Source organism: Balaenoptera acutorostrata, chromosome 3, assembly GCF_949987535.1.
Source record: "Balaenoptera acutorostrata chromosome 3, mBalAcu1.1, whole genome shotgun sequence".
NCBI classification, from domain to species: Eukaryota; Metazoa; Chordata; class Mammalia; order Artiodactyla; family Balaenopteridae; genus Balaenoptera; species Balaenoptera acutorostrata.
This window is the reverse complement of record NC_080066.1, coordinates 60,462,272-60,483,312: the sequence shown is the minus strand read 5'-3', so window position 1 is coordinate 60,483,312 and position 21,041 is coordinate 60,462,272. Positions and strand designations below refer to the sequence as shown.

The 21,041-nt window shown below is 39.7% G+C and overlaps 1 protein-coding gene across 2 annotated transcripts in view; it reads right to left on the bottom strand.

Moving 5' to 3' along the window:
• UBE2Q2 (ubiquitin conjugating enzyme E2 Q2) overlaps window positions 1-17,911 on the bottom strand; it is a 68,518-nt gene extending 50,607 nt beyond the window's left edge. The window contains exons 1-3 of one of the 2 annotated variants that reach the window (XM_057544031.1): window positions 17,407-17,911; window positions 6,199-6,300; window positions 1,448-1,552 (exon numbers count right to left, since the gene is read on the bottom strand). In XM_057544031.1, the coding sequence (XP_057400014.1) occupies window positions 1,448-1,552; window positions 6,199-6,300; window positions 17,407-17,595 (396 nt within the window). In that variant the 5' untranslated portion in view covers window positions 17,596-17,911. The remainder of the gene's footprint in view (window positions 1-1,447; window positions 1,553-6,198; window positions 6,301-17,406) is intronic. The other variant, XM_057544030.1, reaches the window with a different exon arrangement.
• Between the last annotated feature and the right edge of the window lie 3,130 nt (window positions 17,912-21,041).

The window sequence follows — 21,041 nt, the reverse complement described above, 5'->3', positions numbered from 1 at the left end:
TGATATTTCAGAACAGCCGGGAAAGGACAAAGTCCTAAAAGCTTCCCAAAGTCACACAGAGATGACTAAGACTCAGAATGGCATCAGGCTTCAACAACACCATTGACTAGAAGACAACAGCAGTTACCATTTATTCTCAGGGAAAATTATTCTCAACCTAGAATTATATATTCAACCAAACTATCAGTCAAGTGAAGGCAGAATACAACAGCAGTTACCATTTATTGGGCATTTACTACGCATCAGGAACTGCTCTAAATGATTTACATGTACCAACTCATTTAATCTTTATAGCTCCCCCCAAATATAGGTATTACTACCATTTCCCCATTTTGCAAATGAGAAACTGATGTACATATTGCTAGGTAATTAGCCCAAGCTAATTAGGTAATTAAACCAAGATTCAAACCCATGGTGGTCTGGCTATACATATATATATATATATATATATATATATATACACACACACACACACACACACACAATATATATATATATTTCTTTTTTTTTTAAGAAGTTAGAACTCAGAAAATGTATTACCCCTTGACATTTTTTTAAGATTTTACTTGCATAAAATCATTTCACTCAGGCAAAATGAGAAAAGGTAAGCCAAGAAAAGAAGACATGAAATCTGGAAACAGTGGATCTACTACTCCAGCAGAGGAGACAAGAAAAATTTCAAGATGACAGCTTAATAGCCAGCCCAGAAAACAACGTGCCAAGTCTGGTGCAGAAGAACCAAAGGCTCCAGAAGAGAGGGAGATCTCATAGAAAAGAGACAGAACATAACTTTTTTAAACTAAGAATTATTATTATAAGGAAGACATTGCAAAACAAAAAACTGTACAGAGGAAATATAATAGAAAACTCTACATGACAAAGTTCTAATGATAAGTGGTGATTATTCATATGACTAAATATAATGATGTTTTAGGAAGGGGAGGTGGGTGGGTAAGTGGGTGGTATAAGAGCTAAATCTTTATTATAGTACAAATCAATAAATTATGCCTAAATAGGTAAATCCAGAAATCCAGAGAGGTTAGAAGTGGTGGTGAGCTAGTGGCTACTTCTGCTGCTTGGAGGAGATAACATTTGAGTTAGGACTTAAGAAGCACAAATGGGTATAGAGATGGCATTCCAGGTGAAGGTAAGTGAATAAACAAAAGCAAACAACTGCAGAAGCAAGGAACAGTTATGGAAACCAGGAACATTAGCAACAAAAAGGTGGTGGTAGGGAGGGGGCAACTGTTTGCCTGTCATAGTAAATAGGAGCAGCTCCCAAGAATGAAAAGGTTATTTTTAGTATCTAAAACAAACAAAACAATTCAACAGGGAAACAAAAACTAAGTTCTAAATGAGTTGTATAATAATGAGAAATCATCCTAGTTTTACTTGTGCTTGAGACAATTTATTTTAGCTCTTGAACACTAGAGAATTTTTACTTTACCTGACCCGTGGGTAGTGGTTGATCTAGCATCTCAACATCCAGGTGCTTAGGAAGGTTATATAATCTGCAGAGTTCACATATCAACCACTTCAACTGCTGACGAAGCTACAAAACACATTTCAGTAAATAAGCATTATGTTAAAGAGCCCTTAGAAGACATGAATAACACTATAACTACTGTAACTAACCCAGTAGGAAATGAGAAAAGTTTATTACTGCTCAATTACAGCCTACAGATAAAATAACAGTCTTTAAAAAATATTTTAGGGGCTGCTAGTGTAAGAAAGTTACTATGGCTTTAGTGCAATCCCTACAACTGATACCTAGCAGAATGACATCAACAAAATGGCAGAGGAAGGGGGGCACCAGACATTGTCTAATTTTCAGTTGTTAACTTCTTTTCTTAGTAACTTACAAGAGTACATTAATACATTAATGAGGCTACAAAAAACAGAGGCAGTGTTGCTGCACGTGGGTTATAAAATTATATATTTCACAGTCATTCATTTGAAAGTAGAGGCAAATGTGGTCTAGCAGACAGAGCCTTGGAATCCAGGTGACCTTGGATACAATATCTAATGCCCTGAGTTTTGAGTCTCCCCATCTATAAAACAAGGAAATTAAAACCTTCTCATAAGGGTAAAGATTAAATGAACTCTTCTGTGAAAACACTTGACATTTAGTAGGCTCTTAAGTGTTTGTCTAAACAAACAAACAAACAAAAAAAGACCTTACTAGGAAAACTGCAAAGAATAACTCGTTTCCATTTTTAAATCCAAATTTTTTTAAAGCATATTTACTTTAAGTAAGCAAGGTAAATTATGTGCACAAACATGTTTTTCATTGTTTAAAAAATTGTCTTCAATGTATAAGTTTAGAATTATGATTTAAGAAGAATGGTCACTATCAGTAGCCATGATTGGCAGCAAGTAAAGCAACTGACTTCACTTGGTCAGGAACAGTTTCCTGGATGTCTCTAACCAAGAAAAGAGATGAAGAGAAAGGAGCAGGTTTATGAAGGACTAAGGAAAACAGACACAGAATTAGAATGGGTTAAACAAAGCAAAGAATAAGCCTTTCCAAAGTGGACAATGGAGCAAGTAAAAATGAGGAAAGTTGAGCAGTAAATTAGTATCAAAAAATATCCTCAAGCTTAAAAAGCAGCAAAGCCCCACCGTGGATTTGTTATCTGTCAGATAAGCTCTGTTTTGTGCTCAGTACATAACAAAGACGAGGCAGGGTGAGCTGGACACAGACCCAACACTCCAACCCCTGGTACAGGAAGAGCTACGGTAGCACTGTGGGAAAGACAGCAGCGTGGTGGAGATGCACCAAGCAGTAAGAAACAGAGCAGCACACCTTCCAGGAATTTCAACTTCACGCTCCCCCCAAAAAAGTGTTTGAGGGATCGAAGGAAGTATTTAAGGAAGTATTTAAGCAATATTTATAGAAGGGAGATGGTCAGGTCTTAGAAATTTACTAGATAGTTTGGGGTTGAGGGGGTGGGAGTCAGGAAACACTGGTATAAAAAAGAACTCTAAGATAGTTCCCAGCTTCAGACATGGGTAACGAGTTTCATTATTTCATTTTGCCCCATTCACAATCACAGAGAGAATTTTTGAGGGGAAACATGATGCGGGAGGTGGAGTACTAAGAGGTAGATGAGTTTAAATTTAGGTGTAATCATTTTGAACAGCCACGGCACATCTGAGTAAGATTTCCTGGATCTTGTGATAGACAGATAACGGGTTTCAAACTCAGGAGAGAAATTTTATCTAGAGATACAGATTTAGGAATCACTGGAATATAGGCCATGATTTAAGTACTGGGGGTAGAAGAGATTACTCAGAGAAAGCGCAGAATGAGAAGAAAGAGGCAGACCAAGGAATAAGAGCTCAGAGGAGACCAAGGCAAGGCAATAATAAGATATAAAACCAGGAGACAGTGATCTGATGGAAATCCTCATCAGATTATCAGTTCCCAGAGGACAGGGATATGACTTGTCTTTTATACCCACCACTTACCACAAAGCCTGGCATAGAGGCCAATTTTTTAAAAAATACTTTTCTGCGTTCTACTACTAATAGTTTCCTGTATCCACCCAGGTGAAAAAAAAAGGTATGTATAATCCAGCATAGGTATATATATTTATTTTTTTACACCATATACTAAAGGAGCCAGATTATAGACAATATGCTATGCCCTGCTTTTTCACTTTAGTATATCTTGGAACATTGTATGTGCTCTTGTGGAAAGACTGACTGCATTCTTCTTAACTTCAACATGATATTCTATCATAAAACTATACAGTAATTTTTATTTAACCAGCTCTTTATTGGTGGACAATAAGGAATATGTGTTTGTTGAATGGAGGAATGTTTCAGTAAGGAAAGAATCAACAGTATCAAAATGCTGCAGAAACTTTAGGACTAAAAAAGAAGTCCTGGATTTGGCAACTAGAAGTAAAAATTTTAGTACAACAAAGATGGCAGAATCCAGATTATAATGAATTAAATGAATTAAAGGTGAGGAAATATAGCTTATTCTTATTCAAGAAACTAGGTTATAAAATAACTGGCAGAGAGTATAAGAAAGAGTGAAGTGTGAGTTTTCGTTTTTTTCTTTTATGTAAATATTTATTTATAAAATTGGATCCAATTTTATATCCTATGTCAATTTACTTATTTATTTATTTATTTATTTATTTATTTATGGCTGTGTTGGGTCTTCGTTTCTGTGCGAGGGCTTTCTCTAGTTGCGGCAAGCGGGGGCCACTCTTCATCGCGGTGCGCGGGCCTCTCACTGTCACGGCCTCTCTTGTTGCGGAGCACAGGCTCCAGACGCGCAGGCTCAGCAATTGTGGCTCACGGGCCTAGTCGCTCCGCGGCATATGGGACCTTCCCAGACCAGGGCTCGAACCCGTGTCCCCTGCATTGGCAGGCAGATTCTCAACCACTGCGCCACCAGGGAAGCCCCTATGTCAATTTACTTTATGAGCATTTTTTTGATGGATACTTTAGACATCAAAAAATAACCCCACTCATTTCTACTATTACAAAACTTACACCTTTAGATCTTTAGAGGCAACCTCCTAAGCAGTAAGGGAGCTAAGTCTATCCCTCTTTACCTGTCCTGTTGCCCCTCCCCTGCTGGAGATGTGAACATGTGCCTGTCTAGCTTTTAATTTTTTCCTCTAACTTTCATGGCTCTCTTATTACTCTTATAATACTCTATAAACCAATGTTCTTCTGTTCTTAATTTTAAGAATAGATGTGCTTAAACCACCTCTAACTTATGGTGACAAAAATCTGAGGTAAGTCTCTAAATTCCCCAAATGGTTAGTTCTCCCATTTACTATTAATAATCTATCCTTTCCTTATTGAGTATTTTGGTTCAATTTAACTCATTCTAAATTCTCAATTGCATGACTCTGTTTCTAAACTTCTAACTGCCTTTACTTGTCCAGCTCAGTGCCAGTACTCAATATTTTATTTTATTCAATATCTGGTCAGACAAGTCTCTCCTCATGTTTTTTCAACTCCATTATTGTTTTTGATTACTTACTCTTCAAAAACTTTAGAGTCACTTGTCAAGTCCCAAAAATAAATCTGTTGGGATTTTTACTGGCATTGCATTCAATTTATAAACTAACATGAAGCTATACAGATAACTGACATATTTATAATATGGAGTCTGCCCAACTAGGAACACAGTAGTCAAGTCTTTCATTTTACTCAGCAAATTTTTGTAGTCTTCTTGATACAAAACCTGCACACCTAACCTTATTCCTAGGTATTTAATTTTTTTAATTTAATTAGAGTTGTCAATAAAATACTTGTCCACCATATTTTCTGATTATAGCTGATATTTGGGAAAACTTGATTTTTATATAATAGAACTTTTAACCAGTCATCTTAAAAATTGCTTTTTCAGCTGACTCCTTTGGATTTTTTTTTTAAGGTAAACGATCATGTCACCTGCAAATAATAATTGGTATTTTTCTATAAGGACTTTGTGACATCGTGGAAAAATGTAATGATAATGTTAACTTTAAAAAAGCATTTAAATTATACAAAATACAGCCTCAACTATTTAAACATATGTATAAGAGTATGTGTATTTTACTAGCAAGGGAAAAAAATACTGATAAAAAATAGCCATCATGTCAACTAATGGTTGTATCAGGTAGAGAAAATAAGATTTCTATTTTCATTTTTTTGTTGTTTTTAACTTTATTAGTTCTCTCACAATGGTCACTTATAGTTTTATAATCAAAGAGACCAGGTTTCTAAAATGGAAAGTTAGATTGTTTTATATATTAGAAAATAACTTTTTATTTATATACCTTTGACTTTTACCTCAGAGTTACAGACTCTTGACAGAAGCAGCAATTGGTGTCATTCTGTCATTATTTCCCACTCACATCTACCTTGGTCCTTTTCCCTTTTTGTACTTCCTACCTTGGCTAGTGGTCCCAACCAAAAAGGCCTGCTTAGTTTAATGATTAGGATTCATGGAAAAGAGACCACCTAATTCCTGATCTAAATTAAGACTATACCTATGTGGAATAAAAATGAAAAACCAGGTATTAAACAGTAGAATATGAAGGACAAAAAAAAAAAATCTTAGAGAAGCTAAAACCCAGGTTATCAAATAATCATTAATCAGGCTTCTATATCACATTACTTCTTAACACTTAAATTCTATATGTTCATGAGAAAAAAAAAAAGTAGTGTGGCTTATTTTCTCACCGAATTGTTGTTCTTAGTGTCTTCTAGACGTTCCAGAACTGATGTCAGATTTGGGTCATCTGAGTCCACAAACCATATTGGTGAAGAAGATGGATAAGATTCCTGTTACAGAGACACCTACGTTAAACACATTTACAGACAGGCTAACCTGGATATGCAATTAAACCTCACCACTAAATGGCAAGATGACCACAAATTTAAGTAAAACATATCATGGAAAGAAAAGTAACACATTAAAATCCATGTGTGGAGAAACAAAATTTTTAATGGATTTTTTTAAACAAAAATTAAGTTTTACAGTTTAATCTTTCCTGTTCCATGTTACATAATTTATTAGTCTTTAAAAAAAAAAAAAAGGATTTTACCCAGTAAGCAATATGATTTAAAACAAACAGAAGAGAATACACTGCAAAAGTTATGCTTCATCAAAAGTATGCAAGCACCAAGGAAGACAGGCTTCCTTTCTTTACAAAGAAAGGTCTATCATGGCCTGGATTCACCAGCTTTAACATTTAAGGGCTTTAAAATCTGGAATCACAATAAATCCCTCAAAAAGCAAAAACAAATTAAAACCAAAAACTAAAAAACCCCAACCTTGAAGCAGTCTACAGAGTTAAACCATACTACTTTTTGCCTTTTAATATAATAAAACTACATTTCTAAGATTTATCTAGATGAGCTCTAACTCTGAATTTTTTAAATAAAGCAAAGGAATACATATCTAGGCCCATGTTTTTAAATCCTTACAAATGTTAAAAATGATTTTTTAAATCTTCTACTCACTATACTACTTGCCTTCTGAGTAGTATAATTACAGAAGTTACTTTGAGATTTCTCTCCAACAGAAAATTGGCCCCTAAAAATCAATCCCATTTAATTTTGCCTTTTTCCTAATAATTTTCCATCCCTTCTTAGATTGCAAGGAAGACTGTAGCTTCTAAAGGACAAATTTCTTAAATGAGGTTAAGATTACTTCTTAAATATAGCAAGGTGTTAGAAAGGCAGAACAAACAGCAACATAGCTGTTTTAGGGCTGCATTCCAGTGCTCACTAGCCACGGGAGTTGGGCTCTGAGACAGGCATTCTCCTTGTACAGCTACTGTCTGTGTGCTCCAGCTCATCGAGGTCAATGATGTTCTTGAACACTGTAATAGGCTGCCTCTAAAATGGCCCCAATAATCTTAACCTCCTGGTAGTCACACCCTGTACAATGTAATTCCCTCCCCTAGACCTGAAGACTCACTTCTAACAAACAGAATACAATAAAAGTAATGGATGTCACCTCTGAAATTAGGTTACAAAAAGAGGAGAAGTTCTGTCTTGCTCACCCTCCCCTGCTCTTTCACTTGCTCTCCCTGATGGAAGCAGCTCCCTACGGAGAGGCCCAAATCCACTTGGCAAGGGATTGAGAGAGGCCTCTGACCAAGAGCCAGCTAGAATCTGAGGTCCTCAGACCAACAGCCTGAGGAGTTGAATCCTACCAACAACTGCATGAATGAGTTGGAGGCAGAGCCTCTCCCTGTCCAGCCTTGAGCTGACTGCAGCATCAGCCAACACCCTGACTGCCTTGTCAGAGACCCTGAGCCAGGGAACCCAAGTAAGTCATGCACAGATGCTTGGCCCGTAGAAACTGTGAGGTAATTTTGTTTTAAGCTGCTAAACTTGTTGCAGAGCAATACATAACTAATTCAACCATAAAATTCCAATATTTTATTCCATCACACAAACTATTACCAAGAAATGCTATTACTACATATGTATTTTTAAAAGCACAATTACATGTGTTGATTTTTAAAAGTTAATGAACTAAGTATGACATGTTTCCACCTATTAACAGACATTTACTCTGTTCATTTGTACTGTTTTCTATTATATATTAGGGAAAAGCCATTATTATTAGTATTAGCTACAGTTAGGTTCTAGTCATAGAGAAACAACAATTCTGCAGAAACAGTTTAAAGAAGCATTGCTTTGAGAACTAGAATCTCAATTATAATATAGTTGGAGCCACAGAAACTGATGATTTTTAGAGCATTTTACAAAACGTTCTTTAAAGAAAGAAAAACTGTATTGAAGTAGGACATCATTATATCCATTCAGTAATGGTTTATTTTTGTATTCTCATTCCTCAAACTCTTACTGTGTCCCAAACCTCTTTCAGGCTAAAAGGTAGATAGACTGTCTTCAAAATTAATCCTATTCTTAAAGAGAATTACTTATTACATTTTCTTTAAATTCTTCAGCCTAGTTTGAGAACACACCATCTAAACCATTTTTTTTGTTTTAGATTTGTATTTTCTTTAGCCTTAAAAAAAAAAAAAGCACTAAATTCCCAGCTTCATTGTGTAGATTAAACTTCTGCATAAGCAAAAGAAAATATATGAATTGTTGCTCTGGACTAAAACCCCTCAAAACCATATTATGAGAATTGCAAAAAAAAGAAAAAAAGAAAAGAAATACTGAGATCAGTTACTACCTCTGCCATATTTTTCTAATCCTGTACAAAAGAAGACAGGATATATACTAGGTCTAAGCAACTATGTTAACAGTTCTCAAGTGGGGCCCTTGGACTCCTAGGTCCAAACTATTTCTACAAGAATACTAAGATGTTAGTTGCTTTTTTCACATTGACATCTGTACCAATGGTGCAGACATAATGGTGGGTAAAACTAACTGCTGGGGGCTTCCCTGGTGGCGCAGTGGTTGAGAATCTGCCTGCCGATGCAGGGGACATGGGTTCGAGCCCTGGTCTGGGAAGATCCCACATGCCGCGGAGCAACTAGGCCCGTGAGCCACAACTACTGAGCCTGCGCGTCTGGAGCCTGTGCTCCGCAACAAGAGAGGCCGCAATAGTGAGGGGCCGGCGCGCCGCGATGAAGAGTGGCCCCCGCTTGCCACAACTGGAGGAAGCCCTCGCACAGAAACGAAGACCCACCACAGCCATAAATAAATAAATAAATAAATTTATAAAAAAAAAAAAAAAAAAAAAAAAAAAACTAACTGCTGGTACCTTAGCACAGATAAAGGCAGTGACACCAAACTATACTTGAAGACATGGTATTCACCACCATTCATTCAAGGTGTTTAAAAGAAAAAAAAAGGCATTTCACTCATGAATGTCTGTGATGAGGCAGTTATTTTACTATATCTCAATCCTTATGTCTTTTTAATATTGCAAGTGATGAAATGTGAAGTACACATGAGCACTCCTACAGAACACATGAGAAAAAGCACTTGTATGACTGAGTTGTGAGCTGAACTAACCACTTTCACAGGACACAATTTTCACTTGAAAGAATGACTGACAAACAATGGTTATTCCAACTTGTATTTTTGATAGATGTTTTCTCCAAAAAGAATGAAGAGAGCCTGTCATTTCAAGGAAAACACAGGACAGTATTTATTGCCAGTGATAAAATTCAAGCTTTCAAGCAAAAATTAGAATTTTGCAAAACCTGTATCCACCACTGTGAGCCTGACAGCTTCCTAACAGTATTCTGATGAGGTTGATGGTGATATTAATGAATATGTTTTCATGTCACCTAATGAAATGTATCAACATTTAGAAGATTTCAGTGAAACAAGATTTTCCAAATGACCAATGCATTATGTCATAATATCATGGGTAAAAGATCCATTCAAAGTTCAAGAAAAAAACAAGTTTGGGTAGAGTATCCAAAAAGAATATCTACAACTATCTAAAATAGCTGTTAACAATATTCCTTTTTCCAACCAAGTATCTGTGTGAGGCTGGATTTTCTTCCTATTACTTCAACCAGAATAACATATCACCACAGATTGAATGCAGAAGCAAATGACAGACCAGACATCAGAGATTCACCTCAAAAAATGTAAAATTGTGCCACTATTCTCGTTAAAACTTTTTGGTTTAGAACATAAGGTCATTTTCCACAAAAACATTTATATTAACATGTAATGAGTTTATCTTAATGAATATTTTAAATATTTGTTTTAATTTCTAATGATAAATATTGATAGATAACCTACATAAACAAAAGCTCCTTGGGACCTCAATATATTTTTAATAGTGTAAAAGAGTCTTGACTCCAAAAACCTTGATAACTGCTGCCTGCCCCCCTTCCCCCAACCTTTTTCCCCCTCACTCTCAGAATTTCTTCCTTGGAAGAAACATCCTTTTATCATTCTATATTGTGGTTCTACTGAGGTTAGTTTTCCTATCTCCTTCCCATCCTCCTACCTCCCTCCCTTGACCCAAAACCTGATCACAAGTCTCTACCAGCCTATCCTACTCCCAGTGGTTAGCTGTCAGATGAGCTAAACCAGGCAAATCTGGGTCTTCTCTGGGACTAGAGCCGTCTTTCTTGGAAATCTATCATAACAAGGACAATGTTGGCCAACCGGGGTAGCCAGCATTTATCTTGCCAAAATAGAGAGGGTTAAAAGAAACCAAACTGTTTTCTAGAGGGTCATAGATATTTATACTATACTTTGTGCCATGACTGTGAGAATGCCCATTTCACTTCACACCTGCTAACATTTTTACCAATCTGATAAATAAAAGCTGCTACCTGGAAGAAAAAAAAAAAGTTCCTATACAATATAATTTGTTACAACATCTCCAAAAACCAATTCATCAACAAAAAAAGAAAGCTATCACTTCTAGGAAAATTTCAAAGGATGTTACCTATATGCACAAGGATTTAGCTCTAGCTGTTAATGTTCAAAGCATTACTTAAAATAGAAGAAAACAGAAACCACCGATAGTAGGAGACACGACTGACTCAATGCTTATAGTCATATAACAGAACAGCACATGATAATTGAAGACATTGGAGGAATAAGTTTATGACAAAGGTCTACAATATTACTGAGTGAAAAATCAGATAACAAAATAACCTGATTTTTTTTTTAAAGGGAGAGGGAATCTACATAAACATAAGAGAAAAAAGATGACCAGATGACAAGATATGTACCATTATTTTGACAGTGGTGTCTTCTGAGTGGCAGAACTACAGGTGATTTTTTTTTTCTAGTTTTGCTTATCTGGTTTTTAGACTTCTTAAATGTCTTATTGTCCACATTATAAAATATCCACTACCATCACCTCTGGAAACTGAATCTTCAGCACAAATTTTACATCATGGTCAAGGCTTGTTCAGTGTAATATTTAGAAGACAATCTACATACTTTGAAAGGCATCTAAAATTATCACCAATATTTAAAACTAAGCATTAATGCTTTCAACCTCTCATATACCTCAAGCTTTTAAATTTTTACAAGGTTAACAACTAAGCTTTGTATCTATCTTGAAAAGATAGTTTCCTTACTATTTCTCTTTAAAATGACCCATGATATACAATTTTTAAACAACAGATGGTGCTCTAAAATCCCAGTGTAAGTTCAAGCAGCTTTCCTTACATTAAATGTTTAAGTGCTTCTAACACCTCTCTTTCTCGCCAGTTATGAAAATTTTAGACAATTATCTAAGCATCTAATTACTCAGGGACCCTGTTTTTCCTCAATTCTACTATTAGTTTTATAGTGATTTTAAGGCTTGAAGGATGAAGTTGTCTGTGACCACCACCATAAAGGTTACCATAAGTGGACAAATTTCAAAGAAGTTCACCACCACGGCCACTGCCACCATAAAATGTTGTGTTGTCCTAATCTAAGGCAACATAACTCAAGGTTAATCAACTTCTTTGCTTGTCATTGCCTAAGGAGTTTGTCTTGTTCAGAAATAGCTTTCTTTACCTATTTTTCCACATAAATCCACTAAGAGACCAATGTGTGGCTCTATATCAAGCACCAGCCAGCAAAACTGCCTGCCAGAATGCTCAGTTTCTGGCATTTTTCCAAATGACATGAAATCCTTGGAGATGGCTGTATCCTAACTCTTTTTGAAAATTGATACACATACTTCTTGTTGAAGGTTCAAAGGTATAACAGTTTTAATTCTTCTGGAGAACAGCTATGGGACACTCTATTTTCACACTTTGCTGTTCAATAGATGTGGGATGGAGAATGAAATAAACTGACAGAATTACCATATGGTAGCTTAATAAAATTCTAAATGACCTGACAACATAAAAAAGCTACCCAAAAAAAAGAAGAAAAAGAGATTGCTCCCTGATAATCATTTTACAAGTAAACAACATACAACTAAGTATCTAACATGACCAGAGCCCAGAGAAGCAGAGTAAAAACACTAACATTTGGTAAAAGAAAAATGCATATATACCCCTGTGATCTGAAAAAAATTCCTAAGTGTTTGTTTGAATAGCAAATTACAGCTAATCAAAACCTCATTCTAAAGGCACTGAGGCAGAGAAAACAAAAGTGCTGAAGAGAATTCAAACCACCTCATCTGCAGAAACCACTGGTTTCCTTGGTTCTGAGTCTGCTTTGTCTTTCAGAATGATCTTTCAGAAGAGAACACAGAACACTATTACAATGGCCTTGGAAAAAGGGACCTCTGCTTCACCACTCTGGCTCTCCAGTAATGCTTTATTTGGCAGGGACTATTAAAATTCAATTCCCCACCCCTCAACTAGCTGACATTTATCTAATACTATCCTTTTCCAGGCCTAAGGAAGCTTAACAACAACAACAAAAAACAAGTTACTAAAGGATACACCATTCACAAAATGGAAATCTAAGTCTCCTCTCTTCATGTATCTGTTCCTTTCAAGGAAGGGCATAAAAATGGGGATGAGGGAAGAGAGATACCAACTAGGAATTTGACTCTATATTATAAATTGGCCAAATGAAGGGAAACAATGATTCCTCTGGACTGAAAGTACCACTGAGGTGCTTAACATGACAGCTGTGATACTTCCAAAAGATTCTCCAGGAGTTCCATTTGGAAAAGTAATCTGTCCCAGGAGAGTAGACCAAAGAAAAGGTCTCGGGCTCTTTAGTCAAGTTTTGTTATTTCCTTTGTATAACCTTCTCTGGGCTATTTTTTATCAATGTAAAGACTAGAAACAAGAAAAATTAAGAAATTAACGGCACTGATTTATTTCCCATGAAAAGCTATTAAAAAGCATTTTCAAAAGTGTTATTCAGCCCCTAATGACACCATCACTTTTATATTTGTAGAGATCATTATCACTGTTAAAGAGCTTCCCTATATATGCTCTCATGTGGGGCAAAAAGTATTATCTATTTTATAGAAAAATACAGTGAAAGCAGTAATTTGCTTAAGGTCCCAATGACTAAAGACTAAATTTTTTTCCATCTCCTAAACTCTCAGCTCTAACATTTTTAATTTAGTATCTTGCTGTTAGGGTGGGGAGGGGGTAACCTTTTTGGCAATGATGAATAGAAATTTAATTTAAAAAATGTTCCACCACAAATAGCCTGGCATATAGCCACTCAGGCAGAAAGAGTAATGACTTATGCTACACAAATAATAAAGTACTATGAGGTTTTATTTGTTTACCAGCTAATTTACTTCCTGGGGGGGATTTCTCACTCTAAAACAGCGATTCCCTACCAAGAGTTCCCAAATGCCAAGAAGTCCATAAAAGGAGTAATGGAGTTGCCAAGTTATGCTAAATATTTCAAAAGGACTAAAACAAAGTCCTACACTAGCTCCCAATAAGGCTGCACAGGTTATTAAAATGAGCTGCTTTGCTTTTAGGTGTGATCGTAACAACTGGATGTTAGCACTGACTGGCAATTCGATCTATTTGTTGAAAATGGAAAGACAATACTTCTAAGTTTGCATGACAAACTTTCATATCATGAGTGCACAGAAAACAAGTAAAAAAAGACTCCTTGAAGTTGAAAATAGCACTCTTTCCCTTCCATATTTAAGATTAGGACAAATTTATAAAACAGAAAAAAAACTTAGCTTCACTCCCTTGGCCTAAAGAGTAACACATCTATGCATTGTTTTTTTTTGGTTTGTTTTTTGTTTTGTTTTGTTTACTTCTTAAAATGCTTTCATGTGAAGTCAAATTGCAGATTTCCTATTGAACCCTAAGTGGCCTTTTAAATATTTATGCACTACCCATGACACTTTCTTGATGTTTTCTCTGCCCTTTTGACCAACTCTTGGCAGTTAACTTGCATGGTAGTCAAGATTTTTGTTCAAACAGAATATAGCTAAAATGGTGGCCATATCATCAACAGTACAAATATTTACTGAGCGTTTAGTGAGTGGAAGATGAAAAATATAACTACAGAATATTCCCCCCTGCCACCATAAAAAAGACTTTTAAAAAATCCACAACTATTATACTAGAACATTAAGAAAACATAGCCAAAGCAGTACACAGTTAAGGACTATAGAAGACAGGAAGGGAAACAGATATCAGCATAAACAGCTTATGACTAGAAGAGCCTCGGGGATGGTCAGACATGTCGAGACAGATTGGGGTAGGGTAAGGGGCACATTCCACATGGGAAAAACTGCTGATGCAGAAGCCTGAAAGAAAAAGGGGGCACAATATCTTTAGAGGAATACTCAGAAATTGACATGCAGGTGTATAAGGAAACAACTAGTGAGGTACCATTCACTCAAACATTACAGAAACTGCCTAAGGATGCTTCTTGATAAGCATGGAGAAGACAGGGCCTGGCATGTAGAAGAGCTCAATAAATATCTGGGAATAAGAGGAAATAAGAGGAAAAGTTTTTTAAAAGATAGATCAAAATTATTATTTTTTAAGAGCTAAAACTTTTTAGAGAATAGCAAATCAAACACAGTAGACAGGTCCTGACATATGAAATCCAGCCCCATTTTTTCCTTGTTCCTTCCCCTCTAAGAAAATGGCATCAACAAGAGCAAACCATGGTGATTTTATCTAAACACTCAGCCATGTTTAAAGAGTCTTTATCTTTTAGAGATACACACCAAAATATTTACAGATGAAGTGATATGTCTGGAATCTGCTTCAAAATAATCCGAGGTGGGGTATAGATGAAATAAGATTGGCCAAAAGTTTATCACTGTTGAGGCTGGGTACGTGGAGGTTCTCCACACTATTCAACTTTTTATATGTTTGATGTTTCTCCATAATAATGTTAACACACATTCGTATACACTGAGCATCTACCATGATAATTATGTTCTGATAATGTGTCATAATTCACTAACATCTCAATTTGAATAGTTTGTATTAGTGGTACCATTATACTAGTCCCCACCAGAGCCTTCTTTTGCCAGGTGTCTCTAATTCACTTCTTGTTCCACTTCCTAATCCAGCTCATCACTCAGTATCTTTCTGTGCAGCTGACTCCATCAGCCTCCAATATGGTTCTCAATAGGGCACTGCTGGCATTTGAAGTGGGATAATTCTCTGTCGTGGCAGACTGCCTGAACATTACAAGACATCTGGCATCCCTGTACCCCTGCCACTAAATGCCAGCACAGCACAGCAACACCACCATCCCACCCGCACTGGGATTACCAAAACCACACACTTTTCCTAATGCCACCCACTGTAGAGAACCCACTCCTAGTCCTGGATGGCAAAGACATCTTTCCACTTACCTGACTAACTCAGCAGCTCCCCCACAAGCCTACAAGTTCACTCTATCATTGAAACCAGCCCTACTTTTTCCTGGCCATACCTGAACCTGTACCAGAATAATCACCATTCAGACTAGCCAGTCTCTTTATTATCACCTACTTCATGCTCACTATTACTACTTCCTGTTTTCCATTCTTGGAAAATCTTCACCTTCACCAGCCTATATCCTGGGCTTCTCAAGTCTCATTATAACTTCTCTACTCCTAATCAATCCACATTTTCTCAAGCTCTGCTGTCTTTTTTGGATGGAGTTTCCTCTGCCTGAAATGCCCTTTCGCTCCCTTCCAAAATTCTACTCACCTGTGAAAGCCCAACTCCACAATCAGCCTCTCCTCAAGGCCTTCTCAGAAGCGACCCCACCACCACCACCAACAAAGTCAACGTTAATTGCTCTCTTTGGCTTTCATGATGATACCACAGAACTTGGTCACACTTCGTTGTGTAAAACTCTTCCCCCAAGAAGACTGAGTTCTGATAGCAGGGACTGCGCTACCCAGTTGTGCAAAACCAGCGCCTAGAACAGAACACCTGAGTACAGCTCTTTACTGTACTTTTTTTTCTGAAATATACACCTGCTCCCCAGTATTCTGATAACTATTTTAATGTTAATTATCATAACTTCAAGGCTTTTAGAGACTCCGGAGCACCAGGTACGCTGCAGGGTAGGCACTTAAGTACCTACTAACTTAACAAAAGGGAGTTTAAAGACGCCAGACTCGGTTTTAGCCATATTTACAGAGGAACGTGAAACATTAACTCCTGTTATAAGAGGCATATTCCGCAGTTTGGACCAATACCCTAAGTCAATTTCACAACGAACAGCCTGATCATACACTTTTATGAAGAAACTTATTTAACGTTTCAATTTTTTTTTTTTACGCGTTTCTGACGAGCTTTCATATGAAGTTAAAGAGTGAGCTTTAAAGGGTCTTCTCGGCTTTGTGACATAAAACAATCCTACTAGGCAGCAGACTTGGGCACGTATCTCCTTTCGCCAGCTCCTAATCTGAACGGCTTACCCACAGGAGGGGCTGCACAAACATACTCCCAGAACACCTGCCGCATCCAAGGTCCAATGCGCCTTCGGAAACGCTTTAGCGCGGAGCCAGGCCAGGAGGAAGGGGATAATTCAAACAGTGCCAGAGGCTGCCTTCTAAACTTTTTTTCCTCAAATGCGTCCGTTTTCAATGTTAGTTTTTCCTTAAACACAAACTTAAAATATAATTGGGAGAATACGCGGAACCAGAGAAATCTGACTGGAGAAGGACGCGCTCAAACTTGAGGGCCCTTCGCCTGCCCCGCCGGGGCTCAAACAACAGCCGACCCGCCGCACCGCGGCCCCAGGGGCAGGCCCCCGGCTGTGGGCGGCCATGGCGACCCAGCGAGGGCTCGGCCGGCAGCGGTCTCCCACCTCAGGGCGCGGCGACGGGGGCCGAGAAGGGGCAGGAGTCCCAAACCCAAGCCGGCGGGAAGAGCCGGAGAAACGAGCCGACCGCCTCCTCCCACCCGAGCCGCGCGCAGTCCCGGCGGGGCTGGGCCGGGCCCTTCTCCGGGGAAAGGGGCGGACCCGCCCCGCCCGGGGGTCCGAGGGGCCTCTCCGGGGCAGACTCCCCTTTGTCCGGGGACTCTGGGCGCCCCCTTCCTCCCCGGCCCGGCCCTGCGAGGCTGCGGCCGGGCGCCTCACCGTGATGTTGCAGTGGAGTGTGAGCGGCGGCGGCGGGGAGTGAGGGCTGCCCGGCGGCGCCGGTGGCGGCACCAGGAACTGGCAATGCAGCTCGTCCAGCTTCCAGCTGACGATGCGGAATCTCTCGTGGTTCTTGTCGAAGATGGACGCCAGGAACTTCAGCTCGGCCTTGAGCCCTGACACGGACATCTTCCCCTCATCTCCGGCGGGAGGGGTGCGGAAGGGGAGCCGGGCCCGGAGCCGCCGTCACGGCCGCGACCGCCCCGCGGGGCCGGCCCGGGCCGCGCTCTCGCGGCTCCGCCTCTCCCCGCCGCCGCGGCCCGCGTCGGATCGAGGCTGGAAAATGGCGAGGGGCTGTGTGGCGGCTTGGGCGGCTGCTCCCTTTGTAACTGACTCCACCGGCAGGAGGCGGCTGCCCCGCGGCTTAAAAGGGCAACAGCGACACCACCCCCGCTACCGCCTTGGGAAACGGCTGCCCCCGCTACCGCCTGGGAAACGGCTGCCCCCACCCCGCCCCCATCCCTCCCCGCCCCTGCGCTCCCGCGCGCCCCCGTTCTGGTGCGTGCACGCGGCTAGCGCGCGCGCCCCCCAGGCCGCCCCCTCCTCGCCGTGACCCAACCCCCTTGCGCCCGGCCCAACGGCTCTGCTCGCGCCCGCAGACGCCAGGCTCGGGCCAGCTGGCGCCCCGGCCTCTGATCATCAGGAGCCTGAGACCCCCGCGCGCCCCTGTTCCCCAGCCCTGAACCAGACACGTGCGCGGCCTACTGCACCAGCCACGTCGGCGGGGCAGCGGACGCGCGCCGGCCCCTGGGGGCGGTGCTCCGCGAGGCTACGAGCGGGCCACCCACTCACCTGACCCAGCCCCGGGCCCTCCCTGGTGGGAGACTGCGGGCTTCGGGGAGCATTCGGGACCCGTATCGGCCCACCTAGCTTCATCTCCGCTATTCTCATGCTAGTCACCTAGCCACCACTTTAGCCTGAGTTCCTGCCAGGACCTTCTCGCCGGACTCTGCTCACTCCTTTGCTCTCAAACAATCCTTTTACCAAAAAATGATAATTTGGTCTCTGCCGGCTGCTCCCTCCCAACTCTCGCAATTTCATCCTTCCCCTTACCCACTACCTCTGTTCACTCTGGCATTCATTTTCTCTCCCTCTTTCCTGCCTTGAGGTTTTGTGATTGCCCAAGCTTAAGGTAACTCTCTCCACCTCCCATGGAGGCAGGGCTGGCCTATTTTCAGTAAAGTCTTAGTTCAAATGTCATCTCAGAAAGGGCCTCCCTGACCACCTAATCTAAAATAGCCACCTAGGCATGGACATATATACACTACCAAATGTAAAATAGATAGCTAGTGGGAAGAAGCCACATAGCACAGGGAGATCAGCTTGGTGCTTTGTGACCACCTAGGGGGGTGGGGATAGGATGGAGAGGCAAGAGGGAGGAGATATTGGGATATATGTATATCTATAGCTGATTCACTTTGTTATAAAGCAGAAACTAACACACCATTATAAAGCAATTATACTCCAATAAAGATGTTTAAAAAATAAATAAATAAAATAGCCACCTAGTCACCCTGTATCACATCATCCTATGTTAATTTCTTTCTCATCACCTGTCACTATCTGATATTTTTCCTGTTTATTTATTGTTTCTGCCCAACATGAATGTCTTATGCAGAGCCATAGTCCCAGAACCTAGAACAAGGCCTTTTATGTAATAGACACCCAATGTTATGAATGTATGCTCCTATCTGGAATCCACAGCACTTAACACAATCCCTGGCATATTCTAGATGCTCCCAAAATGAATGGAGGACTGCGTGGCAGTCCAAAGGAATATAACATAATTGGGCAGGTAATTAATAGTGTGTTTAGTGGTATGTACTAGAGGCAGGACCAGTTTCATGGGTGTGCAACCTGTAGTTGCATAGGGGTCCTGGCTTAGAAGGGCCTTGTGCTTGGTTTAATGCTCTGCTAATAATTTTCCAACAAGGGGCTCTGCATTTTCCTTTTGCACTGGTCTTGACTGGAGGTACCTAGCCTTCTCTGCTGCCTAAATGTATCCTACTTCATGATCTACAAATGGTCCCTTGTCTACTGGTCCTTTAGATAACAAAATTCAGAACAACACTGGGAGGTAGTAAGTCCACTGAATGGGGAACATTTTAAAAGTTTTTATTTTCATTTACTTCTGAAATATCGTATCATGTTATATTGCCTTTCAAGGGGTCACAGACCCCTCTGAGAATCTAATAAAAGCTATGATCCATCTTACCAGGAAAATACCTCTGCATGTAAAGTGTTGTATTTATGGGGATTCCTGGTCCTGGCACTAGAGGTACCACTATGAACTGGGACTGGGAGAAGAAGGAGTTCCAGTCCTGAGCTCTGAGCCAGAAATAACTAGGATACTGTATTGGCATTGGCATTGCTGGGTTAAGCACAAGTATGGCTTGCTGCTTTTTTTTCCTTCAGTCCCCAGTACTCTTGGGACCCTAACAGGCATGGCAGTCACAGACAAGGACTTGAGACAAAGAGAACAAATTGTTCAGAACTTGGTATGACTTTGAGAAATAAAATTCCCTGAATAAGTTATTTAATCTATCTAAACTTTATTTTATCTCTAAATTGCTATGAGAAAATAGAGCTTTATAAATTGCAAACACTTTTACTAGTTATATCTCAGAAATATATATATATATTAATTTCACAATCCCATTTTTTGAGTATCTGCTGTGTTCCAAGCCCTAAGAGAGCTAGAAATGTAAATAGATACAGTCCCTGAATTCAAGAAGCTTAAAATCTAGCATCAGAAACAAAATTGTTTCCTGGTGCAAATAACAGAAAAATGTGACTTAAAGTGGCTTGGACAATAAGGAAATATATTACTTCACGTAATAGGAAGTCCAGAATCAGGGCAGGCACTAGGATTGGTTGATTAAGGCTTTGATAATATCAAGAGCGCAGACTCTCCATTTCCTTTGTCAAGCTGAGAGCAAGGTGGCTGGAGCTGTTCTTGCAGGTCACATCCAGACATAACAATATCCAGAATCAGAAAGGACTGTTTCTTCCATGCCTCCTTCCAAGACGTGGGGATTTTCCAAGAATATACCCAGCTGACTTCTCTTCTGTGTCGTTGGCCAGAAATGTGTCACAAGCCTACCCCTAAACCAATCACAGGTAAATGGATGGGATCATTCATTGGACTTCCAGTCATCTGGGGTGGAATGGATACTGGGGAGTCAACCATAATGACTCAAAAATAAAGACAACATCAAATCACATTTGATAAGAGGTTCAAACTACTGAACTAAGACATATCAGAGGAGGAAGAAATTAATTCCAGAAATTATTTGCATAAAATTATGGCCATGTTCAGAGAACATCCAAGAGCCCAGCTTATTATATAGTACAGCAAGGTGCCAAAAAGAAGATATAGTTCAGATTTTATTTGAGCCTGGATTTTGGAACCCTGAAACACCTGGGACTACTACAGTTTCATTTGGTGAGAGTCATCACTTTTAAGAAGATTAATCCGGCATTAGTGCACAAAATAGATTACAATGGGTTTAAAACTGTCAAGTAGCCCACGAAGAAGAGGCAGGAAACCCAGATTCTAGATCTGGCATGCCATT